Raw genomic sequence first — 24,571 nt, forward strand, 5'->3', positions numbered from 1 at the left:
CAAAGACTTGTATGAAGGAGAAGTTCCAAAAATCAATTCAAAAGGTGTTTTTCCTTTGAGCACAGATGAGGGAAACCTATTTATTAGAAAAGTTGCGGTCAATAAACAATCACCCCAGTAGCAAATAGGCACTTTAGATTGGTGTAATAAAGCTCTAGAAGTCTCCAAAAGATGTCTGTGTTTCCTTTCCACAACTTCATTCTGTTGTGGAGAGGCAGTGCAAGAAGTTTGGTGGATGATTCCTCTTGAGAGAAAATATTCTGAAAGAATCACTCCACTGCCTAACTCAAGAGCATTATCTGACCTTATCATTTTTATATTAGCCCCAAATTGTCTTTCAGTGTAAGTTAGGTAGTTCTTTAGTGTTGGAAAAGCATTGCTTTTAGTACTCAAGAGGTAAGTCCAAGTTGCTCTACTAAAATCATCTACAATAGTAAGAAAATACTTGTATCCATTGTAGGTAGATGATTTATAGGGTCCCCAAGTGTCCACATGAATTAACTCAAAAATTGCCTTAGTTTTGATGCAACTAGAAGGGAATGGCAGTTTAGTTTGTCTAGCTACAGGGCATATATCACATTTGTGATCAAAATGAGAAAAGGAAGAAGAGGAAACTGATGTTTTTCATTGAATCAAAAGGCATGTGGCCCAATCTAATGTGCCATAATTTTACATCATCCCTATTATTTACTGGAATAGAAAAAGAGCTAGGAAAAGAACTACAACTGGAGAGTAAAACATCAGATTTAGAACTAGACTTGGCAAGACTTTGTAGACCTGAAGTAGTGTTCATGATATAGATCCCATCATTTGCTTCACCAATAACCAGAGGGGTCCTCATTGAATGGCCCTGCATAACACAACAAATGGAAGAAAAATTTAGAGTGCAATAGAATTGTTTGCAGAATTGATGAACTGATATCAAATTGATTTTAAAAGAAGGGACAAGCAAAACATTCTTTAGTAGCAAATTATGAGGGAGAGTGACAGTTCCTCCATGTGTCACCCTTACCCTGAAAGAATTTGGGAGCTTGACATAAATAGGAGAAGACAGAAGTGTAAGAGTAGTAAAGAAAGAAGGGTCAAAAGACATATGAGCAGAAGCTCCTGAATCTAATATCCAGTAGTTGGAGTTAGCATGAGTTTGATATAGTCTTGGATCACTGAAAGTGTTACCAGAAAAACAGTGCACCATGTTAGCTGAAACCTCACTTTCTGCAAATGGCACATCTCCAATATGTGCATTCTGAAACTTTTCTTCCAAACCACCATAGTTCTCCTGTGCAACAGGTCCATTTGCTTGTTTCCCATTTGTTGCGTAACCTGAGTATCCAACTGTTGTCACTGCATTAGCCATAGAGTTCCCTTTGTTGTTTGGTTGTGATTTTGACCCCTTGGTGAACTTAAAATCAGGTGGATAACCTATTATTCTGTAGCATTTTGCAATTGAGTGCCCTAATTTCTTACAATTTGTGCAATACAGATTGTTGTTGTAGTTTCTTGCTCTAAAATCAGTATTGTTGTACCTCTGACCTGAGAAATTCTGATGTGTTGCAAGAAATGAAGATGTGTCACCTGGAAAGTTAGGATTAACATATGCCTCTCTCTGTTTCTCATCTTGAATGAGGAGAGAGTACGCATGATTCACATTTGGGAGAGGTGACATCATGAGTATGTTGCTTCTTACTGCTGCATAAACATCATTAAGTCCCATTAGAAATTGGATCAATCTTTCGTCCTGCTTGGATTTGACTACTTTCTTCTTTCCTCCACAGGTGCAGTTGCAAGAACATATTTCTCTGCTGGAGAGAGCATCCAGCTCATCCCAAATCCTCTTGATTCTTGTGAAATATCCTGCTACATCAGTTGTTCCTTGCATCAGATTTGTGAGGCCTTTTTGAAGGTGATAGAGTTGAGCTCCATTGGACTGACCAAACCTGTCATGAAGATCAGTCCAGAAATCTTTAGCAGATTTAGAGTATATCACACTCCCAGCAATTTCTTTAGAAAGAGAGTTAAGCAACCAAGAAATCACCATGTTACTACACCTAGTCCAAAACTTGAACTCAGGTGTATCAGCAGATGGTATTTCAGCAGAACCATCAATAAAACTCATCTTGTTCTTAGCTGATAGAGAAATAATGATGGACCTTCTCCACGCAGCAAAACCAGTTCCATCGAAAACAAAATTCACAAGATTCATTCATGGAGAATCTGAGGGATGAAGGTAATATGGACTGCTACAATCCATTACTGCAGATGAAGAAGAGTTTCCCTCAGATGATTGTGATGTGGTTTCCATTTGGATTGAAAGGACAAAAATAAAGAAAAGATTTGGATCTTACAGCTGCTCTGATACCATGAAAGAAAGTATAAAATGAAGACAGATTTTTGAATTTTTTCTTTGATGATCTACTCTCTACAATCTCCATGTCTATATATACAAATATAAAAGATAAACAACAATAAAAGCCCATACTACTTAAAATAACAATAAAATCCATAAAAGATAAACAACAATAAAGACTCATACTAGTTATATTAACAATAAACCCATACTAGTTTGCATAATTTTTAGCAAGTTGTTTCTCTTTGTCTTCTCTTCTCTTTATTCCAACAGAAACTGTTGTAGATGAATATTTTAAATGTATTTTTATAATTTTACATAGTAATCACGCGGGCTCTCCTTTTAAAATGAATGAAATATAATGGTATTGTTGTCCTACCTTGGTAGAAGTAAGATCTACGTACACTTTATCTTCTCCAGACCCCACATTGTGGGATTTCACTGGGTTGTTGTTGTTGTATAATGGTATTCATAATTCAATGTGATATCATAGCGAGAAATTTTGTGTTTGAGTTTTACCATCACTGATGACGATATAGAGCAAGTGTAAGCTAGGACAGTGCCATTATTACAGTCGGCAAAATTCAGTATTTTTGACTCTATTATGTAGCATAGGTGTTATGTTCTACAAAAGAACATGCAATTTCTAAGACGTCTAAAATGGAGTGTTGTAGATCATTGTTCTAAACTTCTAATCACTAATGCAAGGTGTGTTTTGTCCTCTCGTCATAACATGTTGGTTTACTTTTACTTGAGCATTTCAATGTCAACAATATTCCTTTCGACCATTTTAATGTTTTGAAAGAAATATTTGTACATAACCAATTTATAATTTTTTCCAACCCTTGATCATTTTAGCAATCCAAAGAAAATAAATGGAAAATATAACAACAAAAAAAAATGTAAATATAGTTTGGAAATGAAGGAATAGTACAATACATCTTCACATCACAACTTCTGTTTGAAATAAAAGTTCTAATATTGTTTTCAATTTCACAAACAGACCCCGATTGCAAGTTGCAATACTATTATTTGCAAATCAAGTCAAACAAATGTGCCCAAAAACAAGAAGGAAAAAAAAAACGAAGCAACATATAATAATATGCCAGGATCATGATAAGACATACACGTTAAATAATCATGGTTATATACTTATATACTTATGTTTATGTAATCTACTTTTATAGTGCTCCAATTGCTTCAATTTTGTTTGACTTAACTTTCTTTTTTGCTTCGCTTAAAAAAATTATTTATTTTCTTTTTAACAATCTTTTAATTCTAACTTTTTACATGACATGTTTAAGACCGTAAGATTAAAATACATTTCGATACACTTCACATATCTTTAATTTTAAATCATAAAATTCAAAAAATCTATCTTTACTATTTTATGTTTCATATCAAATCAAGATTAACCAAACAAATTAAAACGAATGAAGTATTAGGTTTGTGAATTTTGACCTAAAGAGCGTCGAATTCGCCAACTCAGCCCGTCAGCAATGTACATCAACGGTAAGGAATTGTTCAAAATTTGAAAATCCAAATGGAAAGCCTGTATTGGGCCCACAAGACGGGCCCAACCCAAAGAGCCGTTCCAATATTCCTAAACTTCTTTTTCTTCATTATTCCCGACTTTTGATTTGATTTTGAAGCACTTGTCACATTTCCCGCTCAGACGCTGTATATAAGCAACAATTTCCTCACTTTCGCAATCATCCATCTTCACTTACCAATTTTCTCCTCTATTGAAACCCTAGAATCCATCATGGACGATTCCGCTAAAGATCAATCCTCTGTTTCTGGTATGGCTCTGTTAATCTTTCTGTGCTTTTTATGGAAAAATGTATAATTGATTACATGTATCTGTATTTCTATATGTATATATGTGTTTGAATTTTTCATTTGCAGCAAAAGCTAAGCAGTCATCATCAAAGCTTCTGCGTTATCCGTTGCGATCGGCCTCAAAATCAAAGGAGGAGAAGCCGCCTCTGACTGCTTCCTCCAACTCTTCTGCTTCTGCGAGGTTTTTGATCTCTTTTTATCTCCGTCAAACTGTATTTTCTTAATTTAGATATCTGATATTCGTATATACTGATTAGATCATACGTAAGATGAATTTCGGATTGAAATTCGGCTGTATGCAAATATTTGAATTTAGTGGATATCTTTTTTTGTGGTCTTTTACTGTTTCTGTCGAGTTTAACAATTAGGATATCACTTATTATATGGTACTGATTGGAAATAGGAAAAAAAAACTCAATGAAGTTGCAGACGGAACCTTCTTCCATGTAAAATGAGGTGAAATCTTATTGATCCAATGATCGTTGTTGGCTGATTGGCTAATTATATTATTCAGTGAAGAGTTTTCTACCTTGATCACCTGTTTTGTGAAGTTTCCGATTTTATGTTACTGGAGGGAATTTTTCTGGCCTGTATCTGGCCTATAGAATCAGTAGATGGTTCATCTCTGAGCAAAATTTGAATGACAGTTCGTGGTTGAAATTTTTAGTTTTCTGTTTATATTGATACCTACTACTGTCTGCTTACCTTTCATTTGGCTGGTTGTGATGTATTAGCTCGCCTTCCCTTTTAGTTGTGAAGTTTCCGCATTTCATTTTAGGGACTTGAACATAAAGAGTTTAGCTTCTTGTATCCATTTTTGGTACTTGTAACAATACAGAAGTCTTAATTTATAAGAGACACGGCAAATGACTTCTAAACAAAGTGAACTAATGAGAACTACATCAGACGAAGGTTGTCAAAGATGCAACTTCATCCAAGTCTTCTTATTTTATTTCAATTGCTAAGTCTTACTAGTTGCCCCCTGATTCTGCACTAACATTATTCTCTGCTTCATTTATCTTTCAGGGTAAGACCTGCATCAAGTGTCAGTAAGAGTGTTGTTGCTCTTCCCCTCTCTGGTAAGGAAAAATCGGTGAAGCCTCCAAGAAGGCTGTCTGTTCCCTCCAAGTCAATTGCGAACCCGGCTTCTAGACCACTTGGCATTATAACCAAGGAACCAAGGAAAATAGGCGAACTCATTTCCGAGACTAGAGCAAAGAGATCTTCTAGTAATCAAGGAAAATCAGATACACCACAATCAAATGTTTCAAAGTCCTCAAATAGAAAGAAATATGACCTTATATCCTCAGCTTCCTATTGGCTATCACAGATTAAGCTTTTTGAATCTGCAGCTAAGCATTCAATTTCCCTTGGCTTTTTCAAACTTGCTTTGGAGGCTGGCTCTGAGGTATGATGATACTGTATCTTCTCCCACATGAATTTATCACTTCATTGAAGAAATAGTGAGATCTTTGAAATATTACTATGACACCTTTAGTTGATCTGCCTTTCAACCACAGTACAAACTCTAAAGATTTGGTAGTGACTGAATGCTACAGATTTCTATATTCTATTAGTTCCCTCATTTCCTTTGTTTAAAATCAAATTGTTGATTTCAGTTAATAAGCTCACTGTTTGCCTTCCTTGCATTGCACTGCGGTTTACAAAATCTCAGTTTTCAGAAACAATTTGGCTCTTGTAGCTGGTTAATTGAACCGATATGATTGAAAGTATTTCCCTCTTTTTTGTTTTCATTTCAGCCTCTTCAACGTCTGAGAGATGAGCTGAAATCTTATGTGCAACGACATGCCCTTGTTGAACTTGAGGAGCCTGTGAAACAATTGTTTGATAGCTATAATATCCTCCAAAGTTCTGAGCAGTTGCAAGTTTCCGAGACTTGCTCTCATGTGCCTAAAGATGGATCACGTTCATCTGATGATGATGTACGCAGCTCTTCCTCTGTTGCAAGCACTGAGAGACTGCATCCCAAAGTCTTGAACAAAGAAACTACTGAAACAAAGCAAGTGAAAGTACCAACCAAGGAGAAGTCTTCAAAGATCGGAAGCACTCCTAGGACCAGGAATTCTGTAAACAAAATTGCTGCAACTGTGAAATCTGCATCACAAAAGGCAGGAGGTCGTGTCACAAAAGAGAAACTTCAAAAACCTGTTAAGCTAGAACCAAATAAGGATAAGGTGAAAAGACAGGGAAAGAAGTCTGCTCAAGGAGGAGAAGGTAGTTATGAGTGTAACTTGTTTAAAAACCATTTAGCTGTTTGAGCTAAAATTTAGTTACTTAATTTTTGTTTTAACAGGGCCTGCTAATGCCTGCACTTCAGAGACTGTCCTTGAAGAAGACAAAGAAAATGTGGTAAGGGACAAAATATGTTTTTTTCGATTTTGATAAGTTATATTTCCAGTGATCGAGCTACAGAAGCCTCGTCTCATAAATTGATTATTCCCAGTTGTATATTTTTACCTTTTTCTATTGCATTTACTTGTACTGACTGCTATAAAACAATTATGCAGGATACTGCACAGACAGAAGTGACTAGCACCTGAAGTTTTTGGCAGGAAGCTTTTCTTTTTAAACCATATCAGAGGCCAACGTGGAAGTGTTTGAATCTGAAGAGTGCATTCCAATATTGGATTTGGTGTTGTTTTATTTGTTTATTCTTATTTTCTAAAAGAAAATTTACCGAAGCAATTATACAGTCGTCTAGTCTCTTCGTATTGGAGTTCATGCAAGACGTACAGTGTTCTTTTTTACTCAAACAGCTTCTATGCTCTTGCTGTTGAATATTTCTTAGGAAGTTATTGATACCTGCGGTATACATTGTGATATTGTCATTTGGATTACAGTGTATTGAATTAGCTTTTGATTCAACATTTAAGTGATATCCTGTGCATCTTTTACTTCTATAGTTTGAAATTTTTTCCCTCCAAATTAAGTGGTTTTCATCTTTGTAACAATTAGCATGAAATCAACGAAAAGGTTGTTTGAATTTGTTTTCCTACTACCCAAACATCCTCGAGTGTGGTGATATAGGCTCGTTAATGCATAAATCTTTTTATCATTGCTATTATAAAGACTGAAGAGTACTATGACAATGATTCTTTCCTTGTCATCTTTTCTTAAATTAACTTCTCTTTTGAGAAGATCACACAGGTAGATAGTGGATTTATACTGGGTATAGTATGTTGTTATAGTACTATGATAATTACTGCCTATGATCAAAGATTTCCACAATACAAAATAGCCCAATTAAGTCCACAACCAAAAATAAGTCTAATTCTTTTTTAAAATTTTAGCCAGTATAATCATTGATATATAGTTATACACCAGTGATGGCTACAAACGGCTACGGCTAGGAGAGCCTTACTTTTTTGTAGGAAAAATTACTTAATTACACTCATTTATTTACCATATTTTTTGTTACTTCCATCCATTTTAAAAAATTTCAAAAATCCTTCTTTCCATCCGAATACATTAATTCAGTAATACAGATACATTAATTTTAATTCATAAATTATCTCTTCGTTTAATATATAATGCTTTAAATGTTACTTGCTGATACATAAAATCCTAATTAATGTATCCAAATTACTGAATTAATGTATCCAAATTACTGCATTAATGTATTCGAATTACCATATTTTAAAGGGATTACTGTAAATTAAAAAAGGATACGAAAATATGATAATTAGCCCTTTACATTATGTGATTTATACAAGTTATTTCTAACCCCCCGCCCCCCTAAAATTGTTAAACATCCCGATCCACCAATGTCGCTCGCTTTGAACTACTCAAAATTCAAGGTAAAGCAAAGTATATGGGAAGTTTCTTGCATTTCTAAACCAAAACGCACATCCATATTTTACAGGAGCTTGTCAATGCAATGCAGCAAATGGCAATTAAGCAATAAAACCTAACCAGAATACTAGGACCAAACAAATGAGTTCCATTAAAATAAAATTCCAAAGAGGAGGTTTCAATCCATAAATATAACAGAGATGAGCCATGGTGCTATTGATCTGAGGTCTGCAAGGACATCTTTTGTCCATACAATCAGTCTGCAGTCCAGCTCTGCTCCACAATTTCTCTCACTCTGCGATTGTACTCCCTTTTATTCTCACTGAACATCCGAGCTGCTTCAGAATTTGCAGGTGAATTGGGGTTTGGATCACACAGCAATGACTGCAATAGTAAAGAGCGTCAAAATCATTCGCTAACAAGAAACCCATAGTTTTCTTTTTTTTATAATACTTTTACTAGCGGATAAGTACAAAAATGCCATAGTTTCATTCGCGCAATTCCTCTGCATGTACATGTCCCCATTAGGATATAGTAAACAACTCAGTTTAACTCTCTAGACACACTTTAGGGATAATCCAGGGCCACTATCGTCCCGTCTCCTCTCCATTTACCCAGCAAAGAAGAGTCCAAATTAATCAACAAATTCCAAGTAGGATCTTTATGGGTAAATTTAGGTCTACCAACAGCACCATTTTCTTGCTGCAGTACAGCAGAGTTAACATGCTTAAAACTAAGGAGCGGAAAACCTTAAGTCATAATCCTCACTAAAGGTTAATAAGCAATAATTGCTTGACATAAAGCTTCCATCAAGAACCCGGCAAAGCAGTCTTAAGCGTATCTTCCATGTAATAACAATTTCTACTTCTGCTTGGAGATCTATGTCTTGAATTGCATACATCAAGACATAGGTCTAATACCCTTTTTACTCAGCCAAGTGCAACTTCAAAGTAGTCAACATCCTAATCTACACAAGGATAGATCATCTCATTATTGGATGTACTTGTCATACAACAATCTATATTCAAGCACCAACATCATACACAATTCTATGTTTTTTCTCTTCTTTTTTGGGTGGATGGTGGGTGGTGCGAGGGAATCTTGTTAAGTCAAGCACCAGTAGTTAGGGATTGAGTAAACATCTTCATGCAGAATATTACTTGCACCTGATCATAACTGGTACGAAATTTATTTAAGATCATATGAGCGATTGACACATATACGAGCATAATCTTGAGTTAAGGTTAAACAAACATACCGTTGCTCTCCATGATCCAGCAGCTGTAGCAATCGACAAGTAAGCCGGAACTTGCACAACTGCTAACTACCATGCTCTCTCAGTACTGGGAGAACTAACACAGATGAGTTGTCACACCCCCTTAACTATGTATTAAAGGAAGTAAACTATGCTTAAGGTTTTTCTTACAATAGCTAATGGAAAGAAAGTTGGTCTCTGTTTATTGAGAAGCTTCGGCCAATAATTAATTGGGTCTCTCTCACCCAATTCAATTAGCTGATTAGGCTTTATACATTATATTTATGACTTGGGTCAAGCCACCATCCTTTCAGTCAACAAACAATCAATGTGAAGTCCAACTCCAACATTTTTCACTCAGATGTCGTTAATATAAAGTATGAAAAATATATTTGAAAAAGAAGAGTTTTATTGAAAAATCATTTTAGAAAAGACACAAGACTCTATAGTGACCACATTACCAACAACAACATACCCCATGAAATTCCACAAGTGAGGTCTGGGGAGGGTAGGATGTACACAGACCTCACTACTACCTCGTGGAGGTAGAGAGGTTGTTTCCTAAAGATCCTCAGCTCAAGTGCAGCAAAACTAGGTACAAAGAAGAAGGAAACAAGGAAGAAAATATAGCAACAGGGAAACAGTGAAAGTGACCACATTACTAACATAGTCAGGTATTGAATGGCTCTTGCATAACAATCCATCAAGTTCCAATGAAAAATACTAACACTGACCCATAAGAAACACTATTTTCAAGGTATGAATTCTATCTATGATCTCAGATATTACAATTCCCATCAACATGGGTCCGACATGTATCAAACATGTCCACTAAGAATATTATCCTTTCTAATCAGGGTGAATACCCCTAGAAGGCTTTTATTCTCCCAGTGACTTAAAAAACATATCACCTCATGAAATTTCTGTTGTGCCTTATCCAAGATAATCAGAGTCGCAGCCACACGACTCGACATTATCATGAGTTTGAACAATATTTAATCAGAGACAATAACGAAGCATTACAGTGAGTAAACACATGACAAACATCAATCACCACAAGCTTGAACATCAGGAAGGTAATATGCAATAAAACAACAATATGCAGCCATATTTAAATGATACTTCTACATCTTTTCAGTTTCTCTCCTTATAAAAGAATGAACATTTACATCAAGTGGGCTCCAAAAAGTCATGTCATCAAGAGTAATACAAGGATGCTAAGATTAAATAGTTTCCAAGAAGAAATATGTATCATTCTTTATTCGACAGTATAAAAAAGAAAGCGTGTTACATAAAATGGGACACATGGAGTAGCTTAACTCTCTTTATCCAAAGGACTAGCAATCAATAACATCAATGTAAAATATGATCAATGATTATATCATCCCCTTCTGCATGTCTCTCACATTAAGAGGCTCCAAGATGTTCAACATATTTACACTCATGATGACTTTACTTGTGATAGCCATCAATAACATGAAGGGGCTGGTTTAAACTCCATACTGATTTGTTAAGTTTGCACTCGTGATGTGTTTACCCGCTTCCTTAAAATCCTCATTTCGTAAAAGTTCCACCAAGAAAAGTTATGTTACCCCAGTGTTCCAAATGTTGTCCCTTGATGGAACAAGAGAAGAAGTTTTTCCATGGAAAACACTCCTTTTTGGGAAAAAGTTTCGAAAAACTAACCGTTCCATGTAGCGGTCGGTGTTTCTCTTCAAAGTCTCCTTTGGTTTTAAATGTCTATTTATAATCACTAAGTTTAAAAGTTAAAGACAAATCAACAAACTCCCATACTCCATGGAGCACTTCTGACCTTCCATCACTTCATGCCACTTGTCAGCTCAATAGAGAGACTGATACACTCCAATGTAGACAACGGAACAGCTCTCTCATTCTATCTCCGCAATGCCAATTATCAATACATGGAGAGCCCACACTCAAATTGATAAAACATGAGATAATATTTTATCTGATTGAGTCTTTGGACCATGACCTAACCTTGCTAGACAATCTAGAATTAGAAACAATGATCTAGGCAAAAATGCTTGAGAAACAACAATTTTCTCAAAGATTCCCCGACCAAAGCTTTCTTTTGGAATCACTCGATGTGATTTCTTAACAATTGCTTCATCATCATAGATAAACAGATCCAGAGGGCAAATGCGCAATACGAAATGGAAATGTAACTATGTAGCTCAAAACTAAAAAATGGGGAATTCAAGCTGTCACAAGGATGATATCTCTAACTCCATAGAATGAAGAACAAGAAGCTACTAATTTGCAACACATAATTTTTATTTAGTGATGCTTTCAACCATTGGATTTAATAGTAAAGCTCAGGACAAAGACATGGATAACTGAAAGAATGTGACATCTAAAAATGAATTATAGCTCTGTACCTGAATGGATGTAAGTATAGCTGCAACATCATATATTGGACTCCATTGATTTTGAAGAATATCCAAACATATACTTCCATCAGCATAAACTGGAAAAAACAAAAGGAAAACTCCAGACTGAAAATTGACTTTTCCTATTCTAAGACTTAACAAATAAAAATTAAATCTTACACTCCGACTTACTATTAGGATGAAACATGCGAGAAACAAACCGCACAGTTGGTGGCTTATTGGGGTAATCCTCAGAGAATTGAAGAGTCAACTTGAACGTACCTGATGTTCTCAAATAGTATACAGCCAAACTAGTTAATTCATATCAAAACTAAGGCAATTTGAAAAGGAAAAAAAAAATCATATTATGTCAAAAATGGCAAAAGTAACAAAAGCTACAGGAAGCACTTGATAACACCAACAATCTAAACTTTTGGCGTAGAATAATACATTGACAAGATATGACATGGAAAAGCAATGACTGGAAATGCTTGGACTGGGAGATCCAGTGCTTTGGACGGCGAAAGGCGACAAGGGTCTGCCTTCCCACAAGGCGAAGTGAGTGGCGAGGCACTCGCCTTTTTGAAGTGTAGCACCAATTAATACCAAAAAATTAAAATATTTAATTGCATATATAAATAATCAAAATCTCAATAGCAATAAAATATTAGAAAATATTTCAATTAAAAAACTGAAAATAGATAGTACATACTAAAAGTCTAGAGCTTGAATGAGAAAAAAAAATAAAACAAAAGTCAAAACAGTGAGATAAAAAAACAGAGGTAGAAATAACTTTGAAGTCTAAAGAAGAAGAAGAAGTCCGAAGAAAAAGAAGGAAAAAGTAACAAAGGAAGTGGAAGAAGAAATCTAAAGAGGAAAAGACGAAGAAAAGAACAAAATACGTATTGGTTGGACTTTGAAGTTGCTGAAAAAGTCTAGCTGGTCGCCGAATAAATCTAGTCGAGTCGACTGGTTGGAGTCGGAGTCGCAGTCACAGTCTAAGAGTGCAACAATGCAAATTTGGAAAGAAAACCCTAAAATTACCTTTTAGCTTTTAAAACTCTAAATTGATCGGCTTTTTTTAAGAAATACAAAAGATGACGCCTTTCTTGCTTTTGTAGAATCTCGCCTTTGTCGCCTTGGTGTCGCCTTTTGAAGGTTGTCTCGCCACAAAGCTAATAGGCGATGAAGGGTCGCCTCGCCCCTCACCATTGGCAACGAGGCAAACCACTTTCACAACACTGGGCAGATCAAAGAAGGGATTCAAGTATTTACATCACTAGAATATGCATCACCTCTTCTGATGATTCATAACATTCATCACTACTTTTCGTTAGGCAGGAATGTCGGGGGGGAGGGGGGAGAATCTCCAAAATTATTATCCAGAATTTCAGATCGCAGAAAAAATAGACTGAGATGATTAAAACGGCATTGAATTGTATAGAAAACAAAGCATAAACAATGGATGTGCACCAACTACTACGCTTTAAGCCTTTAACATTCTTCTGCCACACTGCACTAATGACCAAATGCAAGGATAACTCACCACCATCCCAAGGAGTGTCATCAGGACTGCAGGTTACACCAAAACGAAGAGAAACCAGAAAATAGATTATTCAAACCATACGAAAACAACTGCCCCAAACAGACATCAAAAACATGTTTGGCATATTTTAATTACACAACTCACCCAAATATCACAGCATTCCAAAGCATAATGTTGTTGTCTTGAGGTGCACCACTAATACCAGCAGGAGGGTCCTGCTGCAACCTCTTGAAATCCCTCATCAACCTCTTTCTAGCTGGAGTCGACATTGTAACCAACTGCAAATTCACGTGGTCAAATTAACTAATAAAAAAAGGAGGGAAAAGGAGTAATAATCTAGCTAACAAATCCAACAAAAGAGAACTACTATTGAGCTTTCTCTGTTTGCCATTTATTTTAATGACTGAGAAAATCTGTCTAGAGCCAACCCATTGGGACAGCCACACACTTTGAAACTTGGGGATGATGAGCCCAGCCCTCTACCCTCTACCATCTACCCTCCTCCACTTAAATACTGCACTTTAATTCGCTTGGCGTAGGGTTCGAACTCGTGACATAAGTCAAAAAATTCATTTCTAAACACCACGTCATTGTCAAAAGTGTAAAGATATGGCACCTGGATCTAACTCACCCCCAAAAGCTAACTCATGATGGAAGGTTTGTCCAAATCCATATAAGGAAACCAATTTCCCATCCCTTTACTGATGTGGGACTTCTTAACACTCCAGCACGCCCAGACCTCAGTCGGAGCATGAACACTTATAAATGGGGTCGGGGCACAACATCAGTGAACAACAAATTGAGATGGGTCTGGCTCTAATACCACCTAACTCAACCCAAAGACTAACTCATGACGGAGGTTTGTCTAAGTCCATATAAGGAGCCCAATTATCCATCCCACTACCATGCGAGACTTCTTAACAAAAAGTAAGTAAAAGTTGCTTATATCACTCAACACAAAGTCATCCAAAGGTATAAATTCAGTTCGTTTAACTAATGATCCAATTCTAGTCAGCTCAATTAAGCTACAAAGCTCAAATTCCAGCACAACAAATAACAATAACCAACTGTAGCACACGGAAATTAGGGCTCACACATAGAATTCCCCTTATATAACATAACACTATTTACTGAAGATCAAAGACTTCTCTCTAATTGACATAAAATCCCGATCACATATATATTCTTTTACGCTCTCCAAACTAAATTAGAATTATCCAGTTTTAGCGGTATATGTTTTAACAAACAAAAAAAATAAAAGAAATCAGTTCCTTTCCAGTTTCGTTGAACTCAACCGATCCACCGGAAATTGTAGGAAGAAAATCAAAGGACTTACCGATGCCGAGGAAAAAAGGTGGTGAGGTAGGGTTCAGAGCCAAGGTCCTGTGTTTTGTGTTCTCTCGGAGCTGCCCCGGGAGAAGGAGAGAGAACGAAAAGACAGAGAGGAATAATATATAGTGTATTGAGAAGATGTGGGTGCGTGATGAGCTTTGAGTTGGTCCCAATTTACCCGGCCCTACGTCTACTATGGGTTGGTTCTCATTTTTTATAAATTAAATCAAATTATTTGTATTGGATTATTAAATTTATAAATCAAATCAAACTAATAAAAATCAGATTTTTTTTATATCAATTTTTCTCGGGTTTTTTGGATTTTTCATAGTATCTAATAAAAAGCACAGAACAATGCTTCTTAAAAAGAGTTCTAGTACAAAATATCAACATATAAAATGGAGACAGAACACTATTTGAAATTTTAACTTTATAATATAACTTTATAAGATTAGACTTTTTTTGCATATTATTTAGATGGGTTTCTCAAGTCCAAATCTAAATGTAAGAAAGAAAACAAAAATCATGAAAAAAATTTAAAAAATATTTATAAATTACATTTTAATAAATATTTTTATGTATAACATAATTTAAAAATAGTATATCTATAATCGGGTCGGTTTGGGTTCGATTTGACCTTTTTTAGTTAAAATCAAACCAACCCTATAATGATCGGATTTTTTTTCCAAACACCAACCAAGTCAAATCAAACCACTAATTGGTTTTTTTTTCTGGTTTGGTTCGATTTTTCGGTTTATCGATTTGCCCTATACAGCTCTAATCTCAGCCATTATAAAGATTGATTTTTAATTTTGTCCATAATAATTAAATTTATATCTAAAAGAATATTGATTATCTAGAATATAACTTATATGATATTAAAATATAATATATATGTCCCACGAAAAAAAATATTTATCTTGTAGGACAAAAATTACAGACCAACATAAATTAGGGGCAAATGATCCATTGTTTAAGCTAACTTATACTTCACATTATTTTACTGAACGATGTTTGATTAGACAAAAGTAGTCTCATTTATGAGATATATTTGACTAACTATAAATAAAGACAGATTTAACATCATATATATATATATATATATATATATATATATATATATATATATATATATATATATTCTAAGCACAAAATTTAGGATATAAAGAAAGAATTTTGAAATATGTTATAAATTATCTCATTAAGAATAATAAAAAAATTATAGTTAATTCTGTTTTAAAAAAATAAAAAATTGGTATTTTTTAATACAAATTGAAAAAGAGGTGATACATAAAATGAGATAATAGAATATATATTAATTAGCAAGTATTAAGTAATAAAAGTTAATGCGCGCACACTAACGTGGTTACAATTTCATATTTCATTTTCTTACCAAAAATTGCAATTCAATTATCGATCATAAATCTATTTACGTGATGTAATTATTCTCTTTTGAATTATTTTTGTTTTGTTTCAGCTTTTAAGTCGGGAAGGATTGTGTAGAAACTCCACTTAACTTTTACATTACCGTAAAAGCTAAAGAGTGAATAGTAAAATTATGACAATTAACATTCATATTGATGCTAACCACACTGACAATATTAGCAATGTTTATTTGTGGAACGTGATTCATCAATCTTAAAAAGATTTGTAGTCCATCAATCAATTAATACCCAACAAACAGACCAAAAAGGAATATGACAACATTGACATCAACAACACAACAAATAGTAATATATGATTGACGAAAATAAAAAAAAGTTTCATGACGCGTAAGACATTAGCCTGACAAAACAAGAAATAGAATATATTCCAACATGAAAAAGATTTGTTGTTGACTAGTTGAGGAACGAAGCCTGCAATTTGTGATTTTGCAATGCGATTCTCAAATTTAGAGGTGTCAAATAGGGCCGAATTTGAGCGGATCAAAATGTGTTGAGTTAGTAATGAATAGGGTTATTAACACGTTCAAAAATTATTTTGATTGAAATGAATTGGACTTAAATGAACTAAAATGCGGATTATAATTCAATCCGTCCATTTCTTACTAAGTTTTAATTTTCTTTATTTATTACAAACTTGAAGGAATTGATTTGATTTGACCACCCTACTCAAACCATCACCTAACCAAGGGATGAAGGAGATGAAGATTTTCATTCAAATTGATAGTGATTATTATGTTAAGAGTTCTCTTATTTTTGTTTATCTATCTCCTAATTATCCTCTCTTTCCTTTTCCTTATTTTCTTTTCAAAATCTGATACAAAATACTTTAAAGAAAATAACTCAAATCAATAAAAATAACTCAAAGATTGAGTCAATAAATTGAAAAAAAAAATATCACAAGATTATTACTTCTAATGCACTGATAACTATAGCTGGTAGCCTGGTAGTAATAACTATTATTCCATTAAATTCAATTTCATAACCCATCCAACAAAATGTGACGCTTTTCAATATATATACACTATATTAACTACATTTTGTTCAAAAGTTTGGTGGAGACAATCCCCTCTTAATTAGTTTTTTATTTATAAGATTAAATTCAAAAAGGGTTAATGAGTAAAAAAAAATATCATTCAGGTAGCATTTTGGCCATAATTTTTTAGGAGTACATAGATTTTGAAAAATTATCTTTAAATATCTATTTGATCATGAAATTTAATCACATTTTGAAAATTTGATCTTCAAATATTTTTCAAGTTTTTTTTTTTTTGGACTCTCCACTCACAAAACTTGAAATTTTTCAAATAAAATGCATGTCCAAACACAATTACAAATTTCAAATATCACAAACTTCGAAAACTCAAATTTTCAGGTTTTAACTACAAAATCTATAGCCAAACAGGAGCTCGGCACAAGGTTGTGATTTTTGTGTTAATAGGGTGAAAATTTTATAATTTATCTATTAGAAAACATAATTATGCTATTTTAGTTTTTTCAAAAAGTCATTTATATTTACATGATCATTTATGGAATTTACCCCTCAAGAGACTTTTGCAAATTATTAGTGCTTTGAACAGAGTTTGTGGCGTATTCGTATGTGTTTGTAGGACACAATTTTAAATTATTGCGTTACCTATTATATTCGACAAAAGATAAACAATTTAGACTTAGTAATCCACTAACACAAACATTTAATAGTTTAATCGAATACTGTTTCAAACTACGGATATATCCTCTATTCAAAAGAAGTGTAACGTTGATAAATTTATCAATAAATGAAAATTTCGTGTCATTTTTTTTCCCGCTAAATCTTCATGACATGCTTGTAATAATATCCCAGTCATCTCTTGTATACCAAAAAAAATAACGTAGCAAACAATCCATCTACTTAAAAAGATCTACATTTGTACAAGAATCTTACATACCATATTCAAGTTAACAACAACAAAATACAATCTACAACTTATCTACAGACTATACAGACGATTAATGCTGCTAATTACTACAAAGTCCAATAGAGAGGTAACACATGAAAAAAAAAAAAACTCAATCAAACTTACTACCACTAGGAGAGGTAGATTTACCCTTACTGGATGTTGAAAATGGCAATGAAGAAGAAGATTGCGCGAAAAACCCCAAGTTGTTATTTCCAGGCTGTTGTGTATTATTATTATTCGCGGAAGCAGAAGAGGTAGGTTTATTTAAAAAACTTGATGAACATTTATTCGGATTTGAGCTTGATGGGAGACTGGACAAAACTGGAAATGGCTCAGTAACATTTAAATTATGGCCAGATTTGTTTTCAATTCCAGTATTTCCAATGATTGATGTGAGAGCTGCAGCTAATGCGGAGTGAAAATTTGGGTCAGATGTTATCGCTTTGGTCGCAGCTGCAATTGTGTCTGGTGGTAAAGAAGATTGTGTAGGAATATTGTTGTTTTTTTGTAAATAAGATTGGAAAATGTTTTCATAATTTGGTCTTGATGAAAATGTAAGTGAACCAAAATTTTGGTTGTTTTTGTTATATGTTTGATTTGGATAATTGGTCCAAGAAATGGGAAGGGAATTGGATTCTAGTACTGAACTAAAATTGAGGTTTGTAGAGGAATTATTATTATTATTATAATTGTATCTAGGAGGAAAACTGTGATTCATTCTGTTTAGATGAGATAAGGAGGAGGACGAGGACGAGGATGAGGACGAGGTGGAAGTCAAATCGAGTGTTATTGTAGGGAGGGAATTAGGTGTGGATGCTGAGATGGATGAATTAGGAAAGTAATATGGCGATTTATGCTTTGTGGTATCAGAGAGATAGAAGTTGAGTCCGTTGATATTGGCAGTAGTAGTGGTGTTGCTGGTGTTGCTGGTGGTGGCGGTTACTTGTAGACTTGGATCTGATGAACTCGACGAACCGGATAACAACATGCTAGCGGCGGCTGAGGTGGTGGAAGCCATTGAGGTGGCTGAAAGAGGAAGTGTATGGTTGTGTGTTCCTTCATACGTGGTGATCAATATTGACATGTCTTCGGCACATCTTTGAACCTGCAAAACCAAGAATTAACAATTGTGGTCATTAGCTAAAGTGTAGCAATGCAATTTCATTACCTGATGACTATAATGTACTAGTACTAAATTGGATGAAAATAAATAATGAATTTACCTTTTATATATATACAAATAAAATTCAAACTATCAAGTTACCTATAAATAAATAATGAACTTGGAAAATAAGTCTAACAACTTACAATACTCCCTTCCACCTTTTTATATCACTTTCTTGTTAGTCCATAAACAAAGAGTGATATATTTCTATATTAAACTTTCAAATTTAAGAGCGCAAGTTTCAGAAAATTATATTTATACAAATACTATGACATATTTAAGATCACAAGTTATAAAAGTTATTTATTCTCTATTAAATTTTGTATCAAGTTAAATTATATATGACAAATAAAATGGAGTAAGTTAGATCACTATATAAGCAGAATAATATTCTCTCCATATATATATAAGTTAAATCTATAAGGATTAAATTATAAGCTTTCAGAATTACAATTGCCACTAATTCAATTTTTTGAGAAACTTTTTCTTTTTGATTTCTAATTTGATATCTGGTATTTGTATTAAAGTTTTACTAAATTCGGATTTATGCAGTGTATGGCTTATTTTTTAGGTGGCGCTTCTAATAAGATTGGTTTCAAACCCGAAACTTCTTATTAAGGATGAATAAATTTCAATCCTCCACCACAATTCATATTGATTACTTTTTGAGAAACTATATATTATTAATACTATATATATTGGTCAATTCATAATTTTTTGTTTTAGATTCAGTGTACCCAATGTAACATGACATTCTCATAATTAATTGTTTAGATTCAGTGTACCCAGTGTAACATGACATTCACATTTATTACCTGCTTTCTAACTGGGCAATTTGGTGCTACGGTGCAACGATAGTAAGCTCGAGGACATGGATTTCCTTTTGCAATTTTTTGACCATATTTTCTCCATTGACATCCATCATTCATCTGATCAATTATATTACAACAAAAAAAAAGGGGGGAAATTAAAGAGAAATCATTATTAACACAATTTAATACATAGATTAGATTGTCACAATTATAATTAATGTCACAAAATGCATGCATGTATATATTTTTCCTTACCGTAGGGGCATCACATCTGACTCTAACAGAAACCCTAGCTCTTTTAGTAGGGTTTTGCTGCGAAACATCATCGCCCTCTCCATTATTTCTCATCGTTTTGGGATTTTTGTTTGAAGGCCACGTAGACGTCTCTCCATTTTCATCCTTATTAGTTTGATCTTCTAAGCTATTCTCCGGACTGAGATTCACCGGTGAACAATCTGTTGGAGTTGTTTCGAATTTGCAATCCAATCCTAAATTAAGACTTTTATTCACAGCTCCTTCATCATCATGACGAGGCTTATCTTTCTTAAAGATTTTAGATAATTCGTCTTTTTTCATATCACTAGTTGTTCTTCCTAAGCTGAGGGACACAAGTTGATCAGATTCATGATGAGTAGTGTTCACTGTACTGCTTGATTTTTTATCAGCTTCTTTTTGAACGATATCGTGGAATTGATTCTGGAGATTACGATATTCCTTCATGATGCTATCTAAGTGCATTCGAAGCCTTTGATTTTCTTCCATTACTTCTCGCATTTCAACTTTGGCTGATGCAAGCTGATCGTCCTACAATTTTTTAAGAAAGAAAGGGGAGATATTTGAAATTTGTGATCTTAAATATGTAGTACATTTGTGTGACTAGAATGTTTTTGAAAAATGTAATCTTAGATATGTATAATATTTTATATGGTTATAAAAGCTTGTCAGAAGGGTTCATGAACTAGGGGTACTAAGTGTCTGTTTGGCTTAACTTATTTTAAACAGGAAAAAAATAAGTTGGATTATTTTTTGTTTTAGATAAGCTAAGTCAAACAGATCCAATTATATCTTTGGACTTATTTAATCACAAAATATTTTTAAGTTGATCAGTTAAACACTCAAAAAACTGAAAATAGCTTATAGCAACTTATAAACGCATCCTAACGGGCTCTAAGAATGAAAAATTAAGTTAAATTGTTTCTAAATTTAGAAAGATTCTTTTTTTTTTCAATTAATAAGAAAATAGTGTCATATAAAATGAAATAGATGAATTAGGTATGAAAGAATATTATATTTACTCCTCAAATATACAGAGGACACTACTAAGAAAATGACTATTTTCCATTGAAATATCCCACTGACAAATATTTAGTAGCTATTTCCATGGATATTTTGATTATATCGGTGAAAAAAGAAAAAAATAATGTAGTGTATATGTTTTCATACATAAAAATAGAAAGTACCCCAGTATTTCAATGTGAACCATATTCCCATCATGTGTAGAGCTAGTTTAGTTGGAAAATCATGTTTTATATATAACACAATTTTTTCACCTCTAGTAGTGGAAATATTGGGCCATCACAAAAGAAAATGAATCTTTTTGTGTTTTAATTACTTAAAATATAAGAATCTGTTTCGGATCCGATCATATGATAGACAAATCATTTATAAAATTCAACTTGTAAAAGTATATATTAAACCAAACCTGTTCTTTGTGAGTAGATGAAGAAGCCATTGAGTCGTGTTCTGGTGGGGATCTTTCTCTCTTTACCATAACATTAACAGCACCTCCCTATTGGAAAGCATTAAAATTAGACACTTATTAATGTGAAGGAATAATAATACATATATAGAAACAAATCTGTATATCTTTACCCTAAAATAGTTTGTCAAATTAAAGGTCATGAAAAGTCGCATCTGATCGTTAATTAAGGATGACACACATATATATACACCAAGTCAACGGTCAACGGTTTTGAAAAAGACTAAAATTTATTTGACAAATGTGCTCGTCAAGACGACTTTTTCCACTCAAACAAGTTGCTTTATCTCGTCTGTGGTGCCTCCAATCATGAAATTAATTAGGTATCTCACATTTTTCATTATACAGTTTTCCTCCTTCCAAAATAAGTGATGTTTTGGCATATTTCACCTTCATTGAAAAATATTATTTATTAAGTTACTCTTATTTATTAATATTTCTTGAGATTTAGCACTATTAAGAAAAAATGGTTCTTTAGTATAAGGTATAATTAAAAATAAGGGAAAAATTTAAATATGTCATCAAACTTTCAGAAAAGACTTATTTATGTCATCAGTTAAAAGTTTGACTCATCTATGTCATTATCATTTGAGAAAAGGTCTATCTAAGTCATCATTTTTTAACTCAATTTTTGCAAAACCACCCAAACAACCTTTAACACTTTTCTGGAAGAAGAAGGAGTAAAAAAATTACATTTGATTCAAAACTCCAATAGAAAAGTGTTAAAATTAAAGTTGTTTGGTGGTTTTGCAAAATCGGAGTTTAAAAATAATGACATAGATAAGTCTTTTCTCAAACGGCAATAACATAGATGAGCTAAACTTTTAACGGATTGCATAAATGAGCAGTTTCTCAAAGTTCGATGTTCCTTTTCCCTAAAAAACAATTACCACTATTTTTTATCTTGAAGTTCTAAAACGATACTTATTTTGAGACAATATTTTTTTCCTTGCTAAAGCAACAAATATTTTGAGACGGAGGAAGTACTAATTTACTTATTCCTGATTTACAATCTCATTATATATAAATTCATTCAGCATTAGTTATATATTATACAATTTATTACTTCTGAGATTTGACAAATTCATAAGTGTGACGAGATCAACCTAACCACTACTCTTCTTATTGTATGCAACTGTTATTTTTCTCTTTTCTGGGGAAAAATAATAAATTGTGTACAAGTTTACCTAGATTATATCAATTACAGAAGAAATAAATAAGAGAAATTAGAATGAGTTTAATTTGTTTCATTATAATTAATTACCTCAATATTGTCAATGCTCATGAAATCCTTGTGGTGAGGGGATGGGTTTGACTTATCATATGCATCATCCTCATGCTCTTTTCTTCCCTTTCCTAACTAAATTAAGCACAACACATAACTATTCTTGTGAGGAACTAAATAATATATATAGTAGATGAAGTGTATTATATTCATTAACTAATTAACAAACTCACGTTAATTAGTTTGCTTAATTATTGGTTCATTAGTATGTGAATCATCATCTTAATTTTGTAGACTCATATATAATATATATAGAGATTATTCTGAATTGAGATTTGAAATGCTAGCTCCGATGAATTGAGAATTCTGTTCAATCTTTATAATCATGAGTCTGCAAATCGATCGTTGTGATATTTTTTTTCTTTTTTCCAAGTAATTAATTAATAGTTTCAGAAGTTCGATCCAAAAATTTAAGCTTGTAGGTTATAAACATGTTCATAAATTTAATCTAAAAGTTAATGGAGTAGGGTTACAGTTTATACCTGATGGACAATATTTTCTTGATCATCACAACCTTCATCATCAGGACTATAATATTCATATTTGTTCTTGTTCTCCATATATACACCAATTATCTCCTTTTAATTTCTCTGGCTAGATCTATCTTTCTTTCAATTGTCTCACTTTAGCAATATAGTCTTCTTTATAAAGAGGAGCTAGCTGGGTTTGACTTCTTTTAAAATGATTCAAACTCAGTGGCTTAATTAAACAAAAATGTCAATGCACCAATTGCACACAACTTTAAGTAGTAATAAATATACTAAGATTAATTTTTATGGTATTATATATTGTCTTAGTTGGAAAAAATGGATATTAAAAAAGCGGCTATAGAAGAAGAAATATTCAACGTCAACGTTTGAGCCCTTTTGGTTTTAGATAGGATTAATAAAATGTGAGAAAGAAAGAGAGTTTTAGTACTCCTAGACTAGTGTTGTGCAAAAATCGAACCGATCAATAAATTGAACTGAAAAAAATGATATTGTGTTATTGCTATTGCTTATTGGGTTAATGAGATTTTAAAATAAAAAAAATTATTGAATTATTGGTTTGATATTGGTTTTTTAATATTGGATTATTGGGTAAATCGCTAATCCATTAAGGCATATTTAACTTACAAAAATATAAATATTAAATATTAATATCAATACTTTATTGGTTACGTACTACCTTTGCCCGTTAACTTCAAATCACATTATTGTCTTAGTTCTTTTTTTGTGTTGCACTTCTATAGTTCTTTTTAATGTTAGTTACTACTAAATCTATTTTATGAGCATTTTGTAAAGTTACGTTATTGTCTTGTCGCGTCAAATTGTTGCAGAAGTCATATAATTAGTTTATGAGCATTTTTTTATTTGTTAAATCGAAAACCGAATTGTTAGAGACCAAAATCGATAAATCAAAAACTGATTAAAAATATTTTATTGCTTTAATTATTGATTTAACATATTTAAAAATCAAAAACCGATAATATATAAAATCGAAACGAACCGATCGTACTCCACAATGTTCGGTGTCTCTTCATCTCTGGGTTTTTAATTAATTGTACTTCTCTTAATTTTCTTTCTTTGTACAAGTTGCCACAGCTATTGTTGAAGTTTCCTAAGTCACATGGCCACATTATTAGCCAGTCAAACGGGTAACGT

At 33.2% G+C, this 24,571-nt stretch overlaps 3 protein-coding genes across 3 annotated transcripts; 1 reads left to right on the plus strand and 2 right to left on the minus strand.

Moving 5' to 3' along the window:
* The first annotated feature begins 3,997 nt into the window (after nucleotides 1-3,997).
* LOC129899201 (uncharacterized) lies at nucleotides 3,998-7,086 on the plus strand. Its single transcript, XM_055974065.1, has 6 exons — nucleotides 3,998-4,149; nucleotides 4,256-4,370; nucleotides 5,216-5,597; nucleotides 5,950-6,424; nucleotides 6,504-6,559; nucleotides 6,718-7,086. The coding sequence occupies exons 1-6, from the start codon at nucleotides 4,113-4,115 to the stop codon at nucleotides 6,748-6,750; spliced, it is 1,098 nt and encodes a 365-aa protein (XP_055830040.1). The 5' UTR covers nucleotides 3,998-4,112; the 3' UTR covers nucleotides 6,751-7,086.
* Nucleotides 7,087-8,020: 934 nt separating this feature from the next.
* Nucleotides 8,021-14,660, minus strand: LOC129899202 (ubiquitin-conjugating enzyme E2 2). The gene is made up of 6 exons (XM_055974066.1): nucleotides 14,530-14,660; nucleotides 13,338-13,471; nucleotides 13,194-13,219; nucleotides 11,840-11,929; nucleotides 11,657-11,745; nucleotides 8,021-8,386 (listed from the first exon to the last, which is right to left on the minus strand). Exons 2-6 carry the CDS (start codon nucleotides 13,460-13,462, stop codon nucleotides 8,258-8,260), a joined length of 459 nt encoding a protein of 152 aa, XP_055830041.1. The 5' UTR covers nucleotides 13,463-13,471; nucleotides 14,530-14,660; the 3' UTR covers nucleotides 8,021-8,257.
* A 3,266-nt stretch (nucleotides 14,661-17,926) lies between these two features.
* Nucleotides 17,927-23,523, minus strand: LOC129900498 (WRKY transcription factor 72B-like). The gene is made up of 6 exons (XM_055975483.1): nucleotides 23,411-23,523; nucleotides 22,908-23,003; nucleotides 21,587-21,673; nucleotides 20,140-20,688; nucleotides 19,888-20,001; nucleotides 17,927-19,012 (listed from the first exon to the last, which is right to left on the minus strand). Exons 1-6 carry the CDS (start codon nucleotides 23,486-23,488, stop codon nucleotides 18,017-18,019), a joined length of 1,920 nt encoding a protein of 639 aa, XP_055831458.1. The 5' UTR covers nucleotides 23,489-23,523; the 3' UTR covers nucleotides 17,927-18,016.
* Between the last annotated feature and the right edge of the window lie 1,048 nt (nucleotides 23,524-24,571).

This window comes from Solanum dulcamara, chromosome 8 (genome assembly GCF_947179165.1).
Source record: "Solanum dulcamara chromosome 8, daSolDulc1.2, whole genome shotgun sequence".
NCBI lineage: Eukaryota > Viridiplantae > Streptophyta > Magnoliopsida > Solanales > Solanaceae > Solanum > Solanum dulcamara.